At 38.3% G+C, this 24,802-nt stretch overlaps 6 protein-coding genes across 8 annotated transcripts; 3 read left to right on the top strand and 3 right to left on the bottom strand.

Annotated features, from left to right (window-relative positions):
• Nucleotides 1,232-3,678, bottom strand: LOC18778499 (pentatricopeptide repeat-containing protein At2g33760). The gene has a single exon (XM_007213144.2). The coding sequence runs from the start codon at nucleotides 3,658-3,660 to the stop codon at nucleotides 1,894-1,896; it is 1,767 nt and encodes a 588-aa protein (XP_007213206.1). The 5' UTR covers nucleotides 3,661-3,678; the 3' UTR covers nucleotides 1,232-1,893.
• LOC18781204 (3-deoxy-manno-octulosonate cytidylyltransferase, mitochondrial) lies at nucleotides 3,702-6,324 on the top strand. Of its 2 annotated transcripts, none has more exons than XM_007211651.2 (8): nucleotides 3,702-4,095; nucleotides 4,472-4,517; nucleotides 4,627-4,713; nucleotides 4,808-4,932; nucleotides 5,210-5,349; nucleotides 5,435-5,486; nucleotides 5,586-5,696; nucleotides 5,918-6,324. In XM_007211651.2, the coding sequence occupies exons 1-8, from the start codon at nucleotides 3,859-3,861 to the stop codon at nucleotides 6,008-6,010; spliced, it is 891 nt and encodes a 296-aa protein (XP_007211713.1). In that variant the 5' UTR covers nucleotides 3,702-3,858; the 3' UTR covers nucleotides 6,011-6,324. The 2 variants fall into 2 exon arrangements, with proteins under 2 accessions (XP_007211713.1, XP_020418452.1); XM_020562863.1 differs by lacking the exon at nucleotides 5,918-6,324 and adding an exon at nucleotides 5,781-5,900.
• LOC18779858 (probable 2-carboxy-D-arabinitol-1-phosphatase) lies at nucleotides 7,700-9,723 on the bottom strand. Its single transcript, XM_007214412.2, has 7 exons — nucleotides 9,484-9,723; nucleotides 9,162-9,316; nucleotides 8,849-8,968; nucleotides 8,665-8,764; nucleotides 8,431-8,570; nucleotides 8,243-8,322; nucleotides 7,700-8,165 (listed from the first exon to the last, which is right to left on the bottom strand). Exons 1-7 carry the CDS (start codon nucleotides 9,641-9,643, stop codon nucleotides 8,039-8,041), a joined length of 882 nt encoding a protein of 293 aa, XP_007214474.1. The 5' UTR covers nucleotides 9,644-9,723; the 3' UTR covers nucleotides 7,700-8,038.
• Nucleotides 10,067-11,018, bottom strand: LOC18781288 (CASP-like protein 1C3). Of its 2 annotated transcripts, none has more exons than XM_020562861.1 (3): nucleotides 10,752-11,018; nucleotides 10,499-10,655; nucleotides 10,067-10,432 (listed from the first exon to the last, which is right to left on the bottom strand). In XM_020562861.1, the coding sequence occupies exons 1-3, from the start codon at nucleotides 10,904-10,906 to the stop codon at nucleotides 10,199-10,201; spliced, it is 546 nt and encodes a 181-aa protein (XP_020418450.1). In that variant the 5' UTR covers nucleotides 10,907-11,018; the 3' UTR covers nucleotides 10,067-10,198. The 2 variants fall into 2 exon arrangements, with proteins under 2 accessions (XP_020418450.1, XP_007213108.1); XM_007213046.2 differs by having other exon boundaries at nucleotides 10,553-10,655.
• Nucleotides 12,661-20,587, top strand: LOC18778996 (DNA-directed RNA polymerase II subunit RPB2). The gene is made up of 25 exons (XM_007214497.2): nucleotides 12,661-13,253; nucleotides 13,444-13,665; nucleotides 13,746-14,036; nucleotides 14,130-14,327; nucleotides 14,417-14,481; nucleotides 14,579-14,665; nucleotides 14,748-14,868; nucleotides 14,954-14,998; nucleotides 15,083-15,220; nucleotides 15,291-15,363; nucleotides 15,574-15,650; nucleotides 15,750-15,857; nucleotides 15,938-16,054; nucleotides 16,352-16,507; nucleotides 16,584-16,688; nucleotides 16,800-16,925; nucleotides 17,010-17,087; nucleotides 17,195-17,290; nucleotides 18,262-18,377; nucleotides 18,453-18,522; nucleotides 18,607-18,660; nucleotides 18,756-18,902; nucleotides 19,008-19,307; nucleotides 19,446-19,868; nucleotides 19,975-20,587. The coding sequence occupies exons 1-25, from the start codon at nucleotides 13,008-13,010 to the stop codon at nucleotides 20,092-20,094; spliced, it is 3,579 nt and encodes a 1,192-aa protein (XP_007214559.1). The 5' UTR covers nucleotides 12,661-13,007; the 3' UTR covers nucleotides 20,095-20,587.
• On the top strand, nucleotides 21,601-23,890 carry LOC18778137 (protein LOL2). Its single transcript, XM_007212176.2, has 4 exons — nucleotides 21,601-21,748; nucleotides 22,279-22,386; nucleotides 22,886-22,995; nucleotides 23,565-23,890. Exons 1-4 carry the CDS (start codon nucleotides 21,664-21,666, stop codon nucleotides 23,634-23,636), a joined length of 375 nt encoding a protein of 124 aa, XP_007212238.1. The 5' UTR covers nucleotides 21,601-21,663; the 3' UTR covers nucleotides 23,637-23,890.

Here is a 24,802-nt window from a genome sequence, read left to right as displayed (position 1 = left end):
ATACGCAACGCAACAAACCAAGCAGCAACCCACGTTCTCTGTTTGCCGAAACGACGGCGTATGATGAAGGTGCGAAACGGATATGTGTCACACATGCACATGGGAGCCTAGAAAAAATAAAAGAAGGAATATCCCTTTTATTTATCTTATCAGAAAAAAGAGAAGCCAACAGAAAGGATTTGAAAAAGAAAAAAAGTTCATGCACTAAGGTCATTCCCAATGATCAACAACATAAACAAAATTACCCAAAAAGAAGATAAAAGTTGAAAGTTGCTTTTTCATGAGTGAAAAATAATGCCCCAAAATGTTGTTCATATAATAATTATTTCATGCGTCCGAATTCGTGTGTTTGAATTTCATTTTTCACAATCCTTTGTAAGAAAAGAAAAGAAAATAGTAAATTGTACAATTCATTAATGATAATAATCAAATGTCCTTTCAGTTCTTGAAACATAATCTTCACTATAAATTCTTGAAAAACATCCCGTTAATTAATTTGGACGGTAAATGAATGCAACATTAGTGTATTTAAATTGTTAATTAATGATTGGGACTGACAGCGGACCGTTTTGTGATGGGTTGGTTCTTGAGATTGAGAATAAAGTGGGCTTTTTTCGATTTTGTTTTTGTCATTAGAACAGCAGCTGAAGCATAATAAAAGTGGGTTTTGCAATGTCTCTTTTTGTTTCTTTCGGCCTTTTGCGATGTCGTTTTCCGGATCTGTTGGCATGTGGGGTTTTTTCCACGAGATGTCAGCCTCGTGGGTCTCATGTCATGAAAGAAAGAAAGGCAGAGAATCTCTTACAGGAATTTATTATAAAGTTTATTTGTTTTTGGTAAATAAAATAAACGTTTATTTAATCTCTTTCTTCATAGATTTACACGAACATAGTCATGGTATATCACATGGATATATAGCCCAAACTACTTTAAGAAGAACAATTAGTGACACATTTAATATATGTCTCTTCATTATCTTGGAAGTAACCATTAATAAATCAATGATATTACGGATGCAGAGTTATGATTTTGTAACATTCCAACGGCTACAATTTTATGTTGTTTATTGGATTTCTTCTTCAGAAATATTTTTACTCACAATTTTAACTCAACGAATAACATTTATTTAACCCCAATATGCATGGCCCATGCATTTAATTTAATATCAACATACATTTGTTTCTATGAAAAGAGTTGTCATGCGCATCTATGAAAGATATTCCACGCATCCTTCAGGCAGAAATTAGAGTTTAATATTTTTTTGGTAACAAATCAAAGAGAGCCAAAAGGCCCCAGATAAGCTCAGCCCAGCAAGCCCATCAGCAACTATATTTTGCTTCTGAAGTCCCAGTTTACAAGAGTACTTGTGTCACAAAAGAGAGTTTTCTCATTTCAATATTCACCAAATTCCTATGCACAATTTGGCTCGGAAAAGAGAATTTGAGCACAAATAACGGTGCAAGATAGCTAAAACAAACCCTATAACTATATATGATTCTTTAATGCATGATCAAGAGCAAGAGCATAGATGAGAGGGCCTTCAATAACACAATCTAGTTAGACCCTGACATATTTCGCCTGGCCTAACGAAGAATCAATCGTCCAGGGCATCTCTGATTCGGTTATGCAATTCAGCATTTCGACTTATAATCTGATGATCGTAGATCTGACAACAATTGGTAATGGCCTTTCCATAGATGGACCAGAAAGTCATAGCATTGCACTTGATCCCTGCAACAATGATCTGCCACGCGTTTCTGTTGGCTGTCCAAGCAATGCAAATGACCATAAAAATTATGAGTCTTCTCTTTGTGGTAAGGGATAGCTGAAATCCTCTAACAGCTCAGGCTCACAAAGCATTGCTACCAGGCAATTAGTTGGACCAGCTCAGGCTCACCAGTAATCCATACATGAACAAGAGCCATCTTTGAAGTGGTGGAAGCGAAGCTTATCACGAACAATAATTTCTCTTTTGGTAACAACTGACATAAACTTAATTGCTTCATGGCAGTCCTCGCACATTCGAAGGTTCTTTACAATCCTAATGGCCATGCCATCCTTGGTTTTCAGTAGCCCAAACGCGATCGCAAGCTTCTCGCTATGATATCTAAGGGCATATTCCCTCTCTTCTTCTTCCAATTCATGCATCACTGATTCAGGTACGGGAGCATAACCTGCTTCCCTGCACTGCGACATCAGTTCATCTAAATACTGATAAACTTCATTTGTCTCGGGATGGGACTTATCACCCATGCTAAACAGGTTCGTTTTCTGGTTCACATCTATTGTACTATAGCCAACTTGCTTTCTCAAGCTTCTTCCCATCATCATGTTTCTAACCATTTCCACTCGATCCATCCGACCTGCCAGTGCATATATATTCGAAAGCATTACATAATGACCTGGATTTTCAGGCTCAACCTCCAAAAGATGCTCAGCAACTATTAGTCCAAGATCAAAGTTCTTATGCATCTTGCAAGCCCCAAGCATGGCAGTCCAAACAGCCGGGGCGGCCTCCTCGGGACCAAGCTCTCTAATCAATTGATATGCTTCGGTGAGAAGCCCAGCACGCCCAAGCATATCGACCATGCAAACATGGTGCTCCACTCCTGGCACTAAGCCATACTCTTGCCTCATGTTTGCATATGTCTCCCGCCCTTCGTGAACTAGCCCTGCATGAGCGCACGCCGCCAAGACTGCCACAAATGTGACAGTGTTAGGAACAGGGCCATGAGCTCTCATTTGGCAAAAGAGTTCCACAGCTTGAATGCCATAACCATTCGTTGCGTACCCTGAGATCATAGCCGTCCAAGCTATGACATTTCGTTCGTTCATCGAATCAAAAACTTCTCGTGCTTTGCTCACATTCCCACATCTAGCATACATGATAATTAGCGAAGTACCTAGAGCTACATTCACATGCAGCCCATTGTTAATAACATCATGATGCACCGAACAGCCTAAACCAAGAGCTCCCAACTGAGAACAAGCCGCTAAGACACTCACGAAAGTTGTCGAATCAGGTTCAACACCCAATTCCCGCATCTGATTAAACACCTCAATCGCTTCCCTCGAAAACCCGTTTTGCTCGTAACCCGAAATCATCGAATTCCAAGCTACAACGCTCCTCTCTGGCATTTTATCAAACAACTTCCGAGCAGCATCCAAATCACCAGACTTGGAGTACAAAGTAACTAGAGCGGCCTGAACAAATGAATCCGAGCCATACCCACATACCAAAACGTGCGAATGAACACATCTACCGAGTCTCAGAGCCGAAATATCGGCGCACGATTTAATCACAGACGTAAAGCTGTAACTCGAAGGCGCAATACGGAAACCAAGCATACGGTTATAGAAGAAAACAGTGTGTTGGGGGAACCCAAACTTTGAAGAGGCTTTTATGAGGGAATTGAAGAGGAAAGAGTCAGGGTTTGGAACAGAGAGGAAGAGCCGCCGAGTGTAGAAAATTGAGCCAGCTTCGCAAGCCAAAGTTATGAGCTTGGTGAGGAGAGCTCGGCTGCGGTGAGAGCCGGAGACAACAATGTGGCCATGAACTTGTTGCAGGGCTCTGAGAGACGGGCCGGCTCGGAGAAGAGCTCGGTAAACCGGAGACTGTGGGGTTGAAGAACCTGTGACTGCGAGCTGTTTGGCTTCCATGAAAATAAAAACTTTGGGTTCAAAGTCCTGAGCTTTGAAGCTACTACCCTAAACGCACCGTTTCACAAATCCATTACGAATTAGTTTACAGTTCGCGCCGCCGAGATATCAGACTCTCCAAACACGCGCAGACACTCTCAGTGCAAACTCACGCGCCACCGTCCGCCGAAACTCTAACCTAGTGGAGATCGCAGAACCATGAGGGGCCCCTCTTCCTCATCCTCTGTCTCTGACGGCACCAACCGTTCATGGCTTGCGCAGGGACTGCTTGCCGGATCGGCTGTAGCAGCTGCGGCCGTAGCGTACACGGTGATATCCAGGCGCCGGTCCGCCAGGTTACGGAGCCACGTGCTGGGGATCATACCGGCTCGTTTCGCTTCCTCCAGATTTCCAGGCAAACCTCTGGTCCCAATCCTCGGCAAACCCATGATCCAGGTTCTTGTGATCGTTTTTCTTCTTCTTTTTTCTTTCAAGTTCATTTTTTTAGTTTACTTAAATTGTTGCATTATATGAACGCAATGTTAATGAAAGAAAAAATAGAACTTGATTAATCATTTCAAAGGTTGTTTAATTGTGTGGTGTGGTGGAGACTAATCGGGATTTTGGGTATCAATCCTTTTGCGTTTCAAGTGTTTGAACTTGTGACAATGAGAAGTTTTCTTCTTCATCTTCTTTCTTTTCTTTTTCAATGTCTTTGACAAATGGAGGAAAACTGTAAACAATAGCATGGAAGTAGAATGTGTAATCATATTTGGTATAAACTGGACAGATGCTACGATCATTTGCTTAACTATCTTTTTGTGCCTTGTAGAGGACGTGGGAAAGGGCAAAACTTGCAACCACGCTGGACCAACTTGGTACTTCCAGCAGTCAACCTCATATGTTTTCTTTGCCAACATGATAAGTTCTGTGTTATTAAGTGGTGATTTGTTGACTAAAAAGTTCTTAAATTTTCTCTTCTACTAGTTGTGGCTACGGATAATGAGAAAATAGCAGAATGCTGTTTAGGGTTTGGAGCTGATGTGATAATGACATCAGATACTTGCAGAAATGGTAAGAGCCATGGTTCACAATATTTCTATTTTACTGATTGTTAGTAAACTTGAATCATTTTTTAAGTTTCTTATAAATGTCTGATGATCTGAAGGAACTGAACGCTGCAATGAGGCCCTCCAAAAGTTCAAAAAGAAATTTGATATTGTTGTTAACATTCAGGGAGATGAGCCTCTTATAGAGCCCGAGATAATAGATGGGGTTGTCAAGGCCCTGCAAGTAAGTTCTTTATCCTCTCATGTTAGTTACCGTTCTGCTCCTTCAAGATGAATATGTTATGAAATCACACTTATTAACAGTCATTTATTGATATTCTGTTCTCTTTTCAACTCATATTGTTTTGTGAACTAGAATGATGAGTCTATGGCAATCAAATAGTCCAAATCATTATGTGGCTGGCTATAGATTTTATTCTTTAGACTTTAGGTTCATTTGTTTTTTTCGTTCTGAATATAATTGAACGTTTCTTCCCCTTTTTGTTTGATTACTGTTATAGGCTGCCCCTGATGCTGTATTTAGCACTGCAGTTACTTCTTTGAAACCTGAAGATGCATCTGATCCCAATCGGGTGAAATGCGTGGTGGACAATCATGGTTATGCAATATATTTTTCGAGGGGCTTGATCCCATACAATAAGTAAGTTTTACTATAGATTTTAGCATGTCTGCGATATAATATAACACCGTCAGCAACTTGATAAATTTTCATGTACACAACGCAGGTCAGCCAAGGTCAATCCACGTTTTCCATATCTACTTCATCTTGGTATCCAGGTATCAGCATATCTTTATGTTACAGCACTTGTGAGCCTTAATATGTAATGTGTCTCCTACTTGTTGCCAACCAGTTATGCCATTCTTGTGTCTTACCAGAGCTATGATGCAAAGTTCTTGAGGAAATATCCAGAGCTTGCACCTACTCCATTACAGCTGGAAGAAGATTTGGAGCAGCTTAAAGTCCTTGAGAATGGTTATAAGATGAAGGTATTGCTTGGTCATAAAGACTCTTCTATGTATTTCGATCAATCTTATTTCATTTGATAAGTTCTTTTTCTCTCTCCTTATCAGTGAGCTGCTAACTAAGGCATCAGAATCTGAGTACAGTTAGATCACAGATAATCCGATGTTGGGTGGTTTTTCATGTATATAGATTGACTGGTATTTTGAAGAAATATTTACTGCAAACTCATGATTACCTCTCACAGGTGATCAAGGTTGATCATGAGGCTCACGGTGTTGATACTCCAGAAGATGTAGAGAAGATAGAATCATTCATGCAGGAAAGAAATCTGTCCTAGGACCTGCTTTTGGAAGTGAAAAAAGCGTTATTCGGGCATAAAAACTTAAAAGTACTTTTGAATCGCAAAAGCACTTTCTTGGATCGTATAAGTGCTTTCTAGAAAGAGAGTGTCTTCATGCTGCATCGTTTTATTCTTTCTTACTGATGATTCAGTTTTGTCTTCCATTGCAGACATATACTGATACTACTATATACAAGAATTCATTTACTTCCAAGAATCTTGTTGTTCGGTGTGATTGATCCATAACAATATTTGGCAAAAATGTATATCTTGTTTGTTTTCTAAATAAAATGTATATGTTCTGTTACCAATACAAGAAACCCTGAAGCTTTACTCTGCAGCATTTACTGCATGCAGGGTTGTCACCCATCAACCTTTCAGAACCCCCATGCTTGTCAATTTGAATTTGAAACCTTCACTCTGAGAAAAATACATGCCATTGTCCTATAGGGAACTCTTAGTTTTAACTTCTTTCCAACACCTTTTTTATGCTGTATTTGCTGTCTTCATATAAAACCAGTAAACTCTCACACGACATCAAACACTTAAACACAATTCTTAATAGACTAAATTAATAGGCTAAACAAGCAACTTCAGAAGCTTGTTACATAATTAAACTCACGCATGTATCTTAAATTAAACTCTCACACAACATCAAAGACAACACAATCTTAAGAGGCGAAATTTGATTACATAATATACAAAATTCAGTCAACAGGTGTTCAGGTGTGTATTCTAATTTCTAACCAACAATTTGATTGTTGATCATTCATAATTAATTATCACAATTCAGTGAGTTGGTTTCATGGTCTATGGAAAATTCTCCTAATTCACCATTACGACGCATTAAATATGCTATGTCACCCCAACCACCAAGCTTCCCTTTGTTGTAAAGCTATGGTATTGTTGGCCAATTAGAATACTTATGTATCCCCTCCATAACTTCATTGTCTTTATTCAAAATGTGAACGGCCAATCTGCTAACTTTACATTTGGGCTCCTTCCATAAAAAGCATGAGTCGATTAGAGTCAATCAGCTGCTGCATCCGCCTTTTCAAGGCATCATCAAGGCCAGTTTGAGTTTGAATTTGCTCTTGCTCCTGGAAAAATCCATTTTCTTTTGCTAACTCTTGGACTGTCTCAAGGCTAGGTTCTCCGGGCTTAGCTGACCCAACAACCCTAGCAACTTTATTGGCCAAACAAGAAGGATCTGCACCTTCTAATGTATAAGTGACCTTTCCATCCTAACCAAAAAAAAAAAAAGCACAAACAAAAAATGACAGAGAGGAACAAGATACAGAACAATCAGAGAATTGATAAAGGTTTATAACATAAAGCTTCTTCTTCTTTTCTTATGAGCTGCCGGGGGAACATAAAGCTTCTTTTAATATCTGATATTCACTTCATATTCCATTCCATGTCATTATCCTCGGATCCTTGTCCTTCTCCAGTCACTCAAACAAACAAAGTGATCCTATTGACCCACTCTCACACTCACATTTTGAGTTTGGCATGATAACCTGAGCCTACTAATAAATGTATTTTTGGATTATAAAAGCGTTTTTGAAGAGAAACAGTCCTTCTCCTCCATCCTTTCATTCTTTCATACTTTATGATTCAGGTTTGTCTTCCATTGCAGGCTAATACATACATACATACATACATACATACATATATATATATATATATATAAAGAATTCTTTTACTTCCAAGAATTTTGTTCGATGAGATTGATCCATAACAATATTTGGCAGAAATGTATGTCTTGTTTGTTTTCTAAGTAGAACGTACATCTTCTGTTACTAATACAAGAAAGCATGAAGCTTACTCTGCAGCATTTACTGCATGCATGTTTTACCCATCGACCTTTCACAACCCCAAGCTTGTCATTTGAATTTGAAACCTCGACTCTGAGAAAAAATACATACCAATGTCCTATGAGGAACCCTTAGTTTTAACTTCTTTCCAACACCTTTTTTATGCTGTCTTCATATTTCCTCATCAGTCAGCAAGTCGCACTAAGTTTCAGTAAAGATAGACATGATCACTGTACATGTGGGCGGTCATGTTCAAAGATTGAATCATTGCTTCTCCTTTCTTGTTGAAATTGAATACGGAGATTCCACCGTTGTTCACATCAATGGCACGAAATCTGAACCGCCAACAGCATTGTCAGGATACCAACATTGCATTTTTCTTGATATTTAAACTGCATTGCCGACGACATACCTCTCGGGGCCTAGCCCTAAAGCTGTGCAGATCAGTGCCCTCAAAATTGATTTGTGAGCGATGACTAAAACATGTTCTCCCTGATACATCAGAAAGATATTTGTTTACACATCTTTTATATTATCAAAAATTAGCGTCAACAAACAAAATTTGTATCATGATAGCAAAGAAACGATGTCATGTCTCACAGGTGTTAACAAGATCTCCTTCCAAGCCTCTCTGGCTGTTCCCCATAGTTCTCTTACAGGATAGATTCCATTCACATAAAAATTAGCAGGGTCCTCTCTCCATGTTGCATACTCCTTTGGATATCTCTGCTTGGCATCCTCTGCCTCCAAATTCTGAACGTGATTTAGTATGATTCTAGAATGCATGAATTCGGAACGAATTAAAACCAGGAAGTAAAACACGAGCAGACTGACCATTTTTCATGCCTTCAAGGAAAAACAGATGAGCCTCCTTCAGCGAGTCGAGGAAAACGAGCGGCTCCTCTCTCCCTTGCCATATAATTTCAGCAGTGGACTGCATCAGAATTCGGAAAATCTGCTTTGAAATTAAATGCAACAAGGTCCATAACATACTTCAGCAAGATGTTCAACTTCAAACCTTGGCCCGAGATATTGGACTCGAATAACACTGATCAAAATGCATATTTGCAATGGCTTTTCTGCACCTCTCTGCTTGCATCACTCCAGTTTCTGTCAGGACAGATTGGTTTGAGCTTCCCTGTACATACATCCAGGGTTAAGCTTCAAGAACAGCTAAATATTTTCTATATGAAAGGAGAAAAATAATTCAGCATGTTTGATATGCCTAATACAGATGCATAATCTAAAGCAGGAAAAAAAAACCAACTTAAATTCCTTTTATCATAGTTAATTAATTAATTAAGCAACTTACGAAGAAGAAAGCAACTAACCTGAACTCTACTTTCTTCATTCCAAGAGCTAAGGCCATGCCGGACAAGAGTTACCTTCTTTGATGAAGCGATTGACTTATTATCTGTAAGTGATGTTGTTGCTCTTGTGAAGTCAAATGCACCACCAGTCATAGCAGCATCATTCTCAGATTTTTCTTGGATAACAAAAGAAAAATGACAGAAAACTATGAACAACCCATCAATCTTTTCAAAATAAAGAATTTGAATTCTGAAGCCATTCAGAGGCACCTTTCTGTGGGAATTGAATGAGAAATTGAAGTAAATAAGAAGAAAAAAAAGGAGATAGAGTTGGTAAACTTACCAAAGGTTTGAGGCACATCTGAGCTAGAACTTGAGCATCGAATTCCAAGTGTAATAGAAGAAGAAAGATCAGTCTTGAGCTTTGGAGCTGTTCCATTTCTGTAGTGAGATATGGAGATTGGAGATAAAGCAGAGCTGAAACTAAGAATTCCACAAACCATCTTCTTTGACAGCTTGGGGTTCCAGAGATGTTTGTGTGTCACTGTTCCTCAGTCCCCCTTGACTTCTATTTGGTTGTGGGGATGGTTCCAATGGAATCTGGAGAAATTTTAGTTGTGGTCATTATGGTGCATCACAGATATCTTAAGGTTGATCCTGGCCGTTGGATGATATTAGAGTGTTATCTGATTGGATGGTCAGAATTGATTGGACTGGTGCGGAGTAAATTTTTGTCTCTTTACTCTTTGGAGTAGATGGGAATCTGCTTTGAATTGGATTTTTAAACTGCTGTTTGTAAATAATAATAACCACCAACATAAGTCAAAAAGACACTAAAGACAATGAGACAAATCATATATATGAATCTGAGAGAAATATAAGAGGTGGCAGTTGGTTGTAGTTTCCCTTGAACAATTCTCAAAGAATAAGAAAACTATGAAAAAGACTTTTCCATTCATCCAAACAGTCCTTCAGGTCTGAACACTAGAGCATATTACATTCAACTTATTATTATTTATTTTTTTACACTGGGGAAAGATCAAATGAAAACAACAAAATTAAGGTTTTACAACAAACAGAGGATTGAGAACAGTGTAAAGAGTGTAGAGAATTAGCAGAAAATATAATGCTGCTGCAATGATGCCAGCAACAAGAGCTCCTGTTACATGATTGCAGAACTTGTGGACTTGTCCACAGATGGGCAGCCAGCCAGCATGAGTGTTCCCTTTCTTGCCCACTTGAGCTATTGCCAAGGCTGCTGACATGCTTGAAGTAAGTAACAAAGCCACAACCTGTGCAAAATTGTTCAAATCAGAAAAAAGGACCTCAATTTCAGTTCATCGTAGGAAAAAAAATACATAGAAATATGAAAATAAAAATGCAAAAAATTGAAAGAAAAATGCTTTCTTTACCACATCTAGAATGATGACCATGCGCCAAAGCGAACCCTTCAAAGCAAGAAACAGAATCATAAGGTTGTATCCACTTACAATTGCTTCCACAATCACAAAGTACCTTTGCCATGAGCAAGCACATTTAAAAATCATAAAATAAAATGATTAGGACATGATTATGAGGAAAAGGGTTGATTAGAAACTTAATTAAACTTACATGAAAGCAGGCGAATTGCTGTATTTGGCCTTGAATGTTAAGTTCAAGACATTGGTAGAGTCATGGCTTGTGACCATAACTATGGTGGCAGACAGAGTTGCAGCCAAAGCTAGCAGCCTTAGCAGAAAGGTGAAGATCTTCCTAATCTTAGTCATGGAGATCAAATGAGGAAGGAAATAATCCGATGTTTCAGGCTTCAGCTAATAAAATTAGAAGGGTATATAGAGCAAGAGATGTTTAGGGTGTTAGGAGGACAGATAGAGGGTGGGGCACTTGTTTTCTTTGTATTTCTTTACAGCAGGAAGGGTTTGTTTACCTACAAATTTATGAAGATTTTGATCTTAATAACGAGCCAATTAAACATTTACACAGAGCAAAAGGGTGTTTCCAGATTTAACCACGTGGTTTAAGATTAAGACTCCCATTAATTAGTGGCTTCCATAAGCAGTTTCTGTGCATTGCAGGCAGATTTTGGCAACTAATAATATAACTGGGTATGAGGGTAGTTGAAGGTCGATTTCCACAGGGACAATACAATATAGCTAGCCATATTACACATCCATGGAAATTTTGTGTATACACAGACATACACCTAGACAGATGCATGCGCGCCACATGATCATTCTTCTCATATTGCATGTTACATTTATGCATATTGATTGTATGATATATTGACTCTCAAACTATGGACATTATTTTGAATTTATGATGAATGAATTTTTATAAGGATGATTGTAGTGCATGTCATGCCATATAGTTTCTTTTTAAAGATAAGGAAACTCCAAAACAGATTCAATTAAGAGTCATGACATGTTTACTTCAAAAAATCAAATGCATACGTTGTGTTATAAAACACTATCGTAGCATATCATAGCGTTATATTATTTATCAATTAAATAATAATTAAACTATAATCAAATGTATGAGTTGTACTAAAGAAATAATAATTAAACTATAATTATCAATTAAAGTAATTAAATAAGGTTAAGATATTACTTAATTATAAATATTAAATGAAATAAACTAATTTTGTTTCTAATTTATTTTAAAAAAAATATATTTATATTTAAAAAAATAAAAAAAATAAAAAGATCTTTCCCCTCGATTTTTTCCTAATTTTTTTTTTATAGAAATACTACAGCCGATTGGCTTTCCTTTTTTGACACATGGCGCCCAGGGGGTGGGCTGGCCCTTTTTATATTTATATATAGTATAGCCGCGCGGCTATACCCGGGTTTTAAATGTATTTTATGAATAGTATAGCCGCACGGCTATACTCGGTTTGAAAACATATTATAGCCATCCGGCTATACTCGTTTCTCCCAGATTTTTTAAAAAATCGTTTCAGCTTTACTGTTTCGACACATGGCGACTAGGCACGGGCGGGTCCTTTTTATATATATAAATAGTATAGCCGCACGGCTATACTTCGTTTTTGCTAATTTTTAAAAAAATAGTATAGCCGTACGGCTATACTCGTTTTTCCTAATTTTTAAAAATAGTATAGCCGTTCGGCTATACTCGGATTTTTAAATCTTAAAAATAATAGTATAGCTGCCCGGCTATACTCAGATTTTTCCTAACACTTTCTAAAATAGTACATTGTTTTGACACGTGACGCCCAAATGAAGAATCTTTTTATATAAAATCATCAATCTTTGAATGGAGAATCAATAAAAGTGAGTTTAGTGAAAATAATTTAAAATCTCAAGAAATATTTATAAAATTTCTAAAACCTAATGAGTTTTGTGGAAAAGTTGAAAATCTTAAAAGATGTCAGTGTAAATAATCACTTTTTTATTTTTTTGGGTGAAGCATGTAACCCCAAGTGCGGTCTCCTCGACTGTACAATAGTATAGATGAAATATCACTACATTAATTAAGACTTGTTACATTATAGAAATAGTTTTATTGGCAGAAAAAAAAAGAAAAAAGAATCCAAATTCTCACAATTTTTTTGTTATTGTTTTGGTTGCTCCTCTTTGGCTTGAACGTTGAACCGCCTCTACGTCCTGAAGCAGGAAGCAACGGCGGCAAAAGATAAAACGATCCATACCCGCAAGTGCTAATAAAACGACAGTTCTCTCTCTTTTTTCTATTTTCAAACCTCGCAACCTCACCACTTTCGAAGCTCCTATGAACCTGAACAGTGAAAAGCTCTGCTAGGGTTTTGCTCACTCGCAAACGCACCGTTCAGTCGGGCACAAAGAACCGAACCAGACCTAGGGTTTCGAATTCCGATCCGCAACCACATTCATGGACGAGGAGCCCGAGTACGACGACCAGCAGTACAACGACGACGACGAAGATGAAATCACGCAGGAGGACGCCTGGGCCGTCATCTCAGCCTACTTCGAAGAGAAGGGTTTGGTGCGCCAACAGCTCGACTCATTCGACGAGTTCATTCAGAACACAATGCAGGAAATCGTCGATGAGTCGGCCGATATCGAGATTCGCCCCGAGTCGCAGCACAACCCGGGCCACCAGCCTGATTTCGCCGAGGTAGATTGTCCTTTGTTCAATCCTATATGAGATTGAGCTTCGTGGTTTCCATGAATTTAGGGCTAACAATTAGCGTATGAAATAGGTTTCCTTCTCACATTTGTGTATTTTTAGGAAATTAAAGTAGAATTTGGAGCATATTTGGTGGTTATGTTCTTTGGCTCTTTAATACTGTTGGGTTGGATTGCAGACTACATATAGGATTAAGTTCGGTCAGATTTATTTGAGTAAGCCCATGATGACCGAGTCGGATGGAGAAACTGCAACCTTATTTCCCAAAGCTGCCAGGTTGAGAAATCTAACGTACTCAGCACCCTTGTATGTGGATGTCTCAAAGAGCATTGTAAAGAAAGGACATGATGGTGAAGAAGTCACCGAAACTCAGGATTTCACCAAAGTATTCATTGGAAAGGTGTGTAATGTGAACATTTTAGTAATGATGTATGGATTCAACATTGTTAACAAATTCATTCAATTGCTGTATATTATCAGGTTCCTATAATGCTTCGGTCTAGTTATTGCACGTTGTACCAGAATTCCGAAAAAGATTTAACAGAGCTGGGAGAGTGTCCATATGATCAAGGTGGATATTTTATTATAAATGGGAGTGAAAAGGTTCTGATTGCCCAAGAGAAGATGAGCACCAATCATGTCTACGTGTTCAAAAAGAGGCAGCCTAACAAGTATGCCTACGTGGCGGAAGTTCGGTCTATGGCGGAGTCCCAAAACAGACCGCCCAGTACAATGTTTGTGCGGATGCTTGCTCGGACTAGTTCTAAAGGGGTAATGAATTTGATTGTGGCAATTTTGTTGTTTTGTTTATGTTGTATGTTTTATTTATATGGATTTTGTTTGCTGGCATTTGTATTATCGCAGGGTTCTTCTGGACAATACATTCGTGCTACTCTTCCATACATTCGAGCTGAAATTCCTATTATTATTGTATTCCGAGCTCTCGGGTTTGTTGCTGATAAAGACATATTAGAGCATATATGTTATGACTTCTCTGATACTCAGATGATGGAGTTGCTTAGACCTTCTCTGGAAGAAGCATTTGTGATTCAAAATCAACAGGTGTCTCTCTCTGTCAATTTTTTTTGCGGAGTTTACAGATGTCTCAATTCCCTTATAGTCAAATGGTATATTATTCTCTCCTGTTGCAGGTTGCACTCGACTATATTGGAAAAAGAGGTGCAACTGTTGGTGTTAGTAGAGAAAAGAGGATCAAGTATGTGTTATCTTTGTAAATTTGCAGGGCCTCAAGATGTTTTGCATAACCTTCTGTAGTGCTCATGAGATTATTATCTTATGCATCATATGCACAGGTATGCAAAAGAGATCCTTCAAAAGGAAATGCTTCCACATGTTGGTGTTGGAGAATTTTGTGAGACAAAGAAAGCTTACTATTTTGGGTAGGTTTTACTGGTAGGACACGCATTATCCTTAGGGTGGCTTCTGAATTGTGTACTGAATACATGCTGTTTCTTGTACCAGATATATCATTCACAGGCTTCTACTGTGTGCACTTGGTCGGAGGGCAGAAGATGATAGGGATCATTATGGCAACAAGAGGCTGGATCTTGCTGGTCCCTTACTGGGAGGCTTGTTTCGAATGGTTTGTTTTCTGGTGGAAATTGGAGGTTATATGAATTTGTTTTGTCATTATTTTGTTGACCATAGAATTGTATATGCAAGTGCAGTTATTCAGGAAGTTGACTAGGGATGTGAGAGGTTATGTGCAAAAGGTTCCTTACATTAACTCTGACTTATTTAAGTTGCTGTAATTATTATGTTTGGGTTTATACCTATACAATCCATGCATGGTGCAGTGTGTCGATAATGGAAAGGAACTTAACCTGCAATTTGCCATCAAAGCTAAAACAATCACTAGTGGCCTCAAATATTCACTTGCTACTGGGAACTGGGGGCAAGCAAATGCAGCTGGTACAAGGGCTGGAGTGTCACAGGTACTTTTATCATTTTTCTTTTAATTTCTGCTGTTGAGTTTGGCAGTTATAATTCAAATTTTTTTAACAGGTGTTAAATCGTTTGACATATGCGTCCACCTTGTCACACTTGAGAAGGCTAAATTCTCCCATAGGGCGTGAAGGTAAAACTACTTTCTGGCTTCTTCTGTGTATTGTATAGTTAAGGTTCACCTGTAAGGCCTTTGGATTGCAAATACAAGTATAATCTGTTCAATAAGGTGAAAAGCTTTTGGCGTCATTTCTTGCTCCTGGAATCATCATGTTGCTACCTACATGTGGCTTGTCATTGTGAATTTCTCCTCCTTCCCTTTAATTGAGGTTTCTTTTATCAGGGAAATTGGCCAAACCACGGCAGTTGCATAACTCGCAGTGGGGGATGATGTGTCCAGCTGAAACACCTGAAGGACAAGTGAGTATTGTGTGTTAAATTTCTGAATGTGTAAGTTACTTTGAGAAACCCTTTCTTTCTGTACGTGGCACTCAAGTATTTGTCCGGCTGTTACACCAGGCATGTGGACTTGTAAAGAATCTTGCGTTGATGGTATACATCACAGTAGGATCAGCTGCATATCCAATATTGGAATTTTTGGAAGAATGGGGTACAGAGAATTTTGAGGTTTGTACTAGTAGTTCTAATGAATGTTGGCTTTCTATTTTCATTCGTTATTTTGACAATCTACTTTAAATTGATTGTAGGAAATTTCCCCTGCAGTTATTCCCCAAGCCACGAAAATTTTTGTTAATGGCTGTTGGGTTGGCATACATCGTGATCCTGAAATGTTGGTGAAAACATTAAGAAAGCTAAGGCGACGGGTCAGTATCCATTTTATTTTATTTCTTTATTAAAATTTAATTTTGGGTAGATATCACGCCAAAGGAACAAACTGCAATAGTTGAAACCTTGGATTTTATAAGTAGTCCAAGTCTTCTTAGATTACACCATTTCTGTATCTTTCTTTTTTTGTCTTCATATTATTGTGCTTTGTTCTTACCTGCCCAATCTTCCTAACACAATGCAATTTGGGTTCATATGCGTTCTGACTTGTGAAATCCCACGTGTTAATGTCACATTAAACGTTATATATGCTGATTACTATGTACTTACTGCAGGTTGATGTCAATACTGAAGTTGGGGTTGTCAGAGATATCCGTCTTAAAGAATTGCGGATATATACTGATTATGGCCGTTGCAGTCGTCCATTATTCATCGTGGACAAACAAAGGCTTCTCATAAAGAAGAAAGATATTCATGCATTACAGCAGAGGGTTAGCTAGCTGAAATCTTCAACTAATTTTTTTTTGGACTTCCAGTGTTTACAGGAATCTACCCTTATGTTTCCAGGAAAACCCTGAAGATGGTGGCTGGCATGACCTTGTAGCAAAGGGATTTATAGAATATATTGATACGGAAGAAGAGGAGACTACAATGATTTCCATGACAATTAATGTGAGTAGTTCTCGTTGGAAAAAATGCATCATGATTTTATTCTGGATTAAAAACAGACCTGTAGAACTCGTAGGCCATTGATGATCTCAATTTCTAAAAACTTGTACCCAGGATCTTGTACAAGCAAGGCTCAATCCTGAAGAGGCATATTCTGACACTTACACTCATTGTGAAATTCATCCATCGCTTATTTTGGGTGTTTGTGCTTCAATTATACCATTTCCCGATCATAATCAGGTAAATTTGTCACGCAAATGAATTTATGTGTTTGATATCTTATTCATTTGTTATTACATCTACTTATTTGTTTGTTGTGATCAGTCTCCACGTAATACGTATCAATCTGCTATGGGCAAGCAAGCTATGGGAATTTATGTCACCAATTATCAGTTCCGAATGGTATGATTAGGTTCCCACTATTGTAATTATGTATTCTCTATTTTCTTTTCGTGAATGTTACAGTTGATTAGAAACTATGGTAAGTTACTTCTTGTTGCTTCACTCAGGATACACTGGCGTATGTTCTGTACTACCCTCAGAAGCCCCTTGTCACTACACGAGCCATGGAGCATCTTCATTTCAGGCAGCTTCCAGCTGGCATCGTAAATATTTAACTTTGTTTTACGTGTTTCTCTTTTTTCTTCATTTCAGGCAGCCTCCAGCTGGCATCACCAAATGTTCAATTTCCCCCCTGAACTTTTTTAAGTCAATTAAGAATATGAACTAATTTTTTTGGCCAATGTCCCCTCCCCCCCCTACCGCCTAAATCATTGACATTTCATCCAAATTTCAGTTAAAAAATAATTAAAAACATAAAAAAAAAACTATAATATAAAACATAAAACACAAACAATAATTTAAAACTAAGATTAACTTAACATAAAACACAAACAATAATTTAAAACTAAGATTAACTTTCTCACCCCCAGTCACCCGCAGCCTGCCACCCTCTCCCATCCGCCATCATCCACACATCACCTCTCTCTCTCACTATCTCACACACACACACTCCCAACCAAAACAAATTATCCCACCCCACAAATCTACTCCACACACCCACTATATTTTCAAAATTTTTTATTCCTCTTCCAATCACCATGTACGTGCAAATCTGGGAGTCAGATTCAACCGCAATTTTTTTTCCCAGCCCCTGCCTCCAGCATTAGTACATAACTGCATTTCAAGCCACCAGCCCCCCTTGACCCCTTGTCTAAATTAAAGCAAAAAACACAAAAAAGGGTCTACATAATTTTTTTTATTTTTAAAAACCAGTAGCCCCTCTCCACCCAGCCACCTCCTCCAATGGCAACAACCCACCAGCCACCTCCAACCCATTTAAAGTGGGAAATGACGAATTTGCCCTCATATTTAACAGTAAATTGGATGAAATGTTGATGATTTAGACGGTAAGGTGGACATTGGCGAAAAAAATTAGTTTGTATCCTTAACTGACTAAGAAAAAGTTCAGCGGGGAAATCAAAAATTTGGTGATAGTTCTGAGGGCAATTTGGCAGTTTAAGTTCTCTAATTTAGTCTGCTAATGATTCCTTTTCTTTGTTCCATTCTGCATCAGAATGCTATTGTTGCCATTTCTTGCTATTCTGGTTATAACCAGGAAGATTCTGTCATTATGAATCAATCCTCTATAGACCGTGGATTCTTCCGGTCAATATTCTTCCGCTCTTATAGGTCAGTTTATCTATAACTGGTATTCTGAGTACATGTAATTATATTTTTCTACAATGTATTAACTTCCTGTCACAGGGACGAGGAGAAAAAGATGGGGACCCTTGTCAAAGAGGATTTCGGGCGTCCAGACAGAGCAAACACGATGGTGAGAGTTTTATTTTTTAGTTTATGTGACTGATGCTGCTGCTGGTGTAAGTGTTGGACACTATACTAAGATTTTATTTTACAGGGCATGCGGCATGGTTCTTACGACAAGTTGGATGATGATGGTCTCGCACCTCCTGTAAGTATATGTAAATTTGTTTTTCAATGATTTGCTGTCCACCTATCCTGTGAAACAAATTTTATCTAATCAAGTTCTCATTGATATGATCTTAGGGAACTAGGGTTTCAGGTGAAGATGTTATCATAGGAAAGACCACTCCCATGGCTCAGGATGAGGCGCAAGGGCAAGCTGCTTCACGATACACACGGCGTGACCATAGCATAAGCTTACGCCACAGTGAAACAGGGATTGTGGATCAGGTTAGCTTTGTGTGAAATGACTTCTCTTCTTTTATTTATTTATTTTTGAAACAGATTCTGTTGTGCTTTCTTACAAAGCTGAACCTGCTCTGTGCCATATAATAGGTTCTACTGACAACTAATGCTGATGGGTTGAGGTTTGTGAAAGTAAGGGTGAGATCTGTCCGGATACCACAGATTGGTGATAAATTTAGCAGTAGACATGGACAGAAGGGGACAGTGGGTATGACTTATACACAAGAAGACATGCCATGGACTGTGGAAGGGGTCACCCCCGATATTATCGTGAACCCACATGCTATTCCTTCTCGAATGACCATTGGTCAGCTTATTGAGTGTATCATGGGGAAGGTTGCAGCTCACATGGGGAAGGAAGGAGATGCAACTCCCTTTACGGATGTGACTGTGAGTTGCACTTTCTCTTCAAACATGCCTCTGTAAATTTCTTATAGAATTTCTTACTTGTACCTGTCATAACAAATTGCGGCCAATTCTTTGTTGTGGGATTTTGGAGATTCTCATCTATTACAATTTTTTTGTTAGGTGGACAATATTAGCAGAGCTCTTCACAGCTGTGGGTATCAAATGCGTGGGTTTGAGACCATGTATAATGGCCACACAGGCAGGCGGCTTAGTGCTATGATATTCCTTGGCCCCACATATTACCAGAGGCTGAAGCATATGGTTGATGACAAGATCCATTCCCGTGGGCGGGGTCCAGTACAGATCCTCACAAGGCAGCCTGCTGAGGGACGATCTCGTGATGGTGGTCTGCGATTTGGAGAAATGGAGCGAGATTGCATGATTGCCCATGGCGCTGCTCATTTTCTGAAAGAGAGATTGTTCGACCAGAGTGATGCATATAGGGTTCATGTCTGTGAGCGTTGTGGGTTAATAGCTATTGCAAATCTCAAGAAGAATTCATTTGAGTGCAGAGGTTGCAAGAATAAAACTGACATTGTTCAGGTGAATATTTCTACTTCTCTGGTGTATTCCAGACCTCTCTCTCTCTCTCTCTCTCTCGCGTGTGGAGAGGTTAATGCTAACCCACTTTTACATTATGTATATGTAGGTATACATTCCCTATGCTTGCAAGCTGCTCTTCCAAGAGCTTATGTCCATGGCTATAGCACCAAGAATGCTCACAAAGGACATCAAGCCCGCCAAAGACCAAAAGAAGAAAGGAGCCTGATATATTTATATATGCATATGATGGCAAAAAAAACCTCCATTTTCTGAAGTTTCGGTACGCTCCAGCTAAGTCAGAACAACTCCGTTTACAAAAAGCATGAAGTTGAGGATTGGAGTCTGTAAATCGTGCCACAATAAAAACATGCTGGGGGCTACTCCAAGAGTGGGAGACCGAATCAGAAGATTGGTCAGTTCCTATTAATTTCGATTGAGTATATGGCACAAAGTCTTGCATCGGTTCAGCTGTAGTATTTCCATGAGGTAGTTTTGTTTTCTTCTCATTTCACATGAAGAGGTGGAGAGGGATTTGTAATAACTTGAACTGTAATTGATTGTATTTTAGCTATTACACTATCAAATATAGATAAATCTATACGCCACATTTTAGTTGTAATGTGCTTTCCTAAGTTGTTGTCAAAGCGGAATTCTGTTATCTGTTTCGGTGGTTAGTAAAACAAAAGCATATTAATCTTATGAATTATCGGATTCAGATCTATGCTGTAAAAGTTCCTCCAATAATATTTTCATGTGGATGGAGATTTGACAAATAGGTTAAATTTTATACAAACTAAAAAATATTAATATTGAATGTGTTTGAAATAACTAGTTGTAGAGTCAGTTTGGCATTACTGTGCTGTGAAAATAATTGCTGTCAAATTTGCTATGAAAGAAAACAGTTTGGCGTTTGGTAAATTTTTTGTTAAAAGTGTTGTTGGTATTGATTTCTACATAATTAGAAAATGATTGCCGCATAATCATTAAACCCAGCTCTCTTCGAAACTGATTTCTACATAATCAGAAAATAAAAGCGCCTCATTAGCTGCTTTCCTTTATAGCTTTCTCTTACAGCATTTTTTAACAATAAGTGATTTTCTCATAGTTTACCAGACGAGCTGGGCTTTCCAAATTTTTTTAAAAAATCACTTATCACCCCAAATAAGTAATATCAAACTGACATGTAGTATATTTGAAATAATCATTTTTCTTCCTTTTCTGGCCTAAATCAATCTTAGCATATATGAATTCTAATTATTTGAACAACCAATTTTGCCTTATAACTTCATCTAATAAATCCTTGGATTTAGCAAAATATCTACTAGTGTAGTTGTTTAGAGTATGTACTCCTTCAGGCAAGGTACTGAGTTCGAGTCCTGATAAATCCTTGGATTTAGTAAAGGATCCACTAGTGTAGTTGCTTAGAGTATGTACTCTCTTGGTTCGAGTCTTAGTATCTGTGCAGTGTGTGTAACTATAGTATGCTATTATTCCTCTCAATAGGAAGAGTACTCAAAAAATAAAAATAAAAATAAAAAAACCTTAGATTTGAAATCAATAAATAGGGTTACTTTCGTCAAAAAATAAATTAGTAGGGTCACAAACGAGCGAGCCCATGCGGTCTACAGCTCAACATTTGGTCCAATTTGGGTTCACCATTTCAGGCTCACCTTAGGCCTATTAGAACATACCAATAATCTTAGGCCCGCAACATAAACGACAGCGTTTCGAGATATGTAAAGTTGTTGTCTGCAAACCCCCGCCGTGCGTGCAAGAGACAGAGACAGAGAGGAGGATGGAGAGCACAGTGGAAGTAGACAAAGGGCCAGTCCCCGAGCACCAATCCATCGCTGCTGCCCAACCACCACCCTCCCCTTCCGGTCAGTCTCTTCCCATTGTATGACCGCATAATAACAAACAACATCGACTTTAATATCAATCAGAGACTCTGTTATGTTTTATTCTCGAGTGCTATGTGTTTTGTTTTATTTGGAGTTTCTCTTATACTTAGAAAGGCGTTGTGTTGTTAATTTTATTTTTTGTTTAAGGTTGCCCACTTGACAACTCACTTGTCTTGCTTTGTTGCTTGTCTCAAAATTTTCCAACTTTCTATGTTGGCAACTTTATCATCAAACGATTTATAGATTAGGGGCTGAGCAGGAATAGGAATGAATCATGGATAATTTGGGTTCTGATGCATTGCTAATTTGCTACCATACCAGCATAAATAATTATTGGTTCCAAAACATCAGATCAGATCCCATGGCTACCTTATTGGAACCGCTGAATTACTAAATGTTGATCTTTAGATTCCTCAGAAGAATGTTCCATAGAGCCTTTCATCTCAGCTTTTACACATAGTGAAAGTTTTTTTTTTTTTAATCTGATGAGCTAGCTAATTGTGATGCAGAAATAGCTCAAATGGTTTGTGGTTCTTGCCGTCGCCTGCTTAAATATTCACGAGGAGCCAGACATGTTCAATGCTCATGCTGTCAGACAGTCAACTTTGTGCTAGAAGGTTCTTCTCTCTTCCTCTTTCACTTAGATGCTTGGTGTCCCTAGTAAGCAACGTTCTCAGTCTCATTCTCTCCTCTTTTTCCTTCTCCAAAATTGTTGTGGGTTTCCTTACTAAATGTTATCTTGTGATGATACTGTACGCCTAGCGCAAGTATTGCCAAAATTTGATAACAATGTAAAAGGAGAAAGAGAGACTGCAGTTGCAACTTCATTCAAAGAAGCAGTGCATGACCCCAAAATAATGTGTGATCTATAACTAACATTAAATATAGAATTTGTGCAACACCTGATCTTTTTAGTTGATTAGGGTGATGCAATCAATTCTTTTTCTTGTAAAATTTGTTATGAAATTTCGAAGGTCCCCATGCAGTGTGCAGTAGTTCAGCACTAAACCACAAGTGCCAGTGGACTTAAAATCGATTCATTGTTATGCAATAGTTATGCAATTACTGTCATGACGGCACTATGTCCTATTTTTTAACTCATTCTTCTTTTATCAGCTGATCAGGTTGGACAAGTTAAATGTGGTAGTTGTGCAGTGTTGCTGATGTATCAATATGGAGCTTCATCCGTCAGGTGTTCCTCTTGCCAGTTTGTGACAGAAATTGGAGTAAGTAAACAATATACATGCAACAGAATAGATACCTCTGTGCTGTGGACACGTTGAAACCATTAATTGTGTCTGTTATGGGAATACACTTGTGAGTCTCACTGCCAATAGGCTAGTGTTCATATGTGAAATCAGAAATTTTGTTAGAAGTTATTAGCGAAGTCTAGAACTTTGTTTCCATGATTATCAAGAAATTACCGAGGACAGGGATGAGATGCTCTCTTTGAACTGCCTGATGATGAGATGATATTTCTTATCCTCCCCCCCCCCCCAACCCAAAAAAAAGAAGAAGAAGAAAGATTTCCTTTGAAATAAAAATTAGAAGAGGTTATGGGATTTGTAGACTTTCACACGGGTACAATAATGAAAGTTCTAATTTTTTTGCTTCGTATTTATAGACGTCATGTTGTTCTTTCATTGGTAATAGCTATTATTATAAGGGAGAATAATAAGAAAGCACTTTTAAAACAAAATGTATTGTCATTTGTATTTAGTTGTTGTAAATAGATCAGAATGCAATTGCTTGTGTTTCATATGTATGACTGGATATGAAATGTTTTTATCTGTAGGAACACAACAAGCGTCCTCCATGGTCTGTTCAACAGGGGCAACCACCTCCCCCTGCCAATCCTGTTCATTAAACTGCTTATGTGAGGCGTGCCTAGAAATTGTAGAGAGGAAAATTTGTTGACTAATTTTAAACATTTTGCAAATGCAGCATGTAATAATGTGGTACTGTATTTGAAATTCAACTTCACACCTATGGCAGAAACACGTACCATATAATATTGCAAGAATTAGTAAACGTAGAGGGGGAGAGAGAGGTGCCTGCTTCTTCTTTTTCAATGACTCTTCCAGTTTAGCAATTTTATCAGTTCAAGCTTTCTCATGCTCAGATGTCAGACTCCTTTCTTTATTTCCTGACATCACATCAACCCATCAGAAAATTTTGGTGTATTCCATTCCTTCTGCATTTACTTGCGACCATGATATGGTTCTTTTTCTTCGAACTAATGTCCATTGGAATGATACTCTACTGTTAAAACAAAGGCTTAAATGTTAAAATGGTCCCTGTGTTTTACCCATTCGGTCAATTTAGTCCCTGTGTTTTTAATTTGGCTAATTTAGTCCCTGTGTTTACATCTGTTAGCCAATATAGGACAATCTGTCAAACAGATGTTAAAATAGACATGTGCACAACACGTGAGTGGGCATAAAGGTATTTTAACACAAACTCAATCGATGAAACGCTCGCAACTCTTTTCCTTGGCATTCATGAGAATTGTGGTTTTCAAATTTTATTAGTTCCCTTGAATATCAACCCGTTCACGCAAGTCCGCATAAAGAGAGCAAGGAGACAAATCGAATCTAGAGATCTCTCTCTCTCTCTCTCTCTCATGGTGATTGCTGTAAATTGCAGTTCCATGGTGTTTGGGTTTGCTCCCGCTCTCATGTTTACCGTACGTGAACAAAATAAGGCTGTTGATGCCTTAGCTGCCAAGAGCTATGATTTCCCTCTGGGCCTTCATGTTTTGGATATGGAACCTTTCTTCCTTAATAATGTTCCTGCTGCTGATGCTACAGTATCCCTAATTCAAGGTTGATTCCTATGTAGTTTGTTTGGTTTTGGGTGTTTGGCCCTGTATTGTACCCAAAAAGAGAGAGAAAAAATAGAAGGAATGTAGATATCTCAAAACAAAAACCGGGGTCCACCAAGCTTGGACTTCACGAGATGATAGCCACCAAAGCTTCAAGTTTTCTTTTTAGCAAAGGTTTCAACGAGGTGAATTTATGCCAAGATCTATTT

This window comes from Prunus persica, chromosome G4 (genome assembly GCF_000346465.2).
Source record: "Prunus persica cultivar Lovell chromosome G4, Prunus_persica_NCBIv2, whole genome shotgun sequence".
Lineage (NCBI taxonomy): Eukaryota > Viridiplantae > Streptophyta > Magnoliopsida > Rosales > Rosaceae > Prunus > Prunus persica.
The sequence above is the reverse complement of the archived record's forward strand: the minus strand, read 5'-3'. Positions and strand labels throughout refer to the sequence as shown.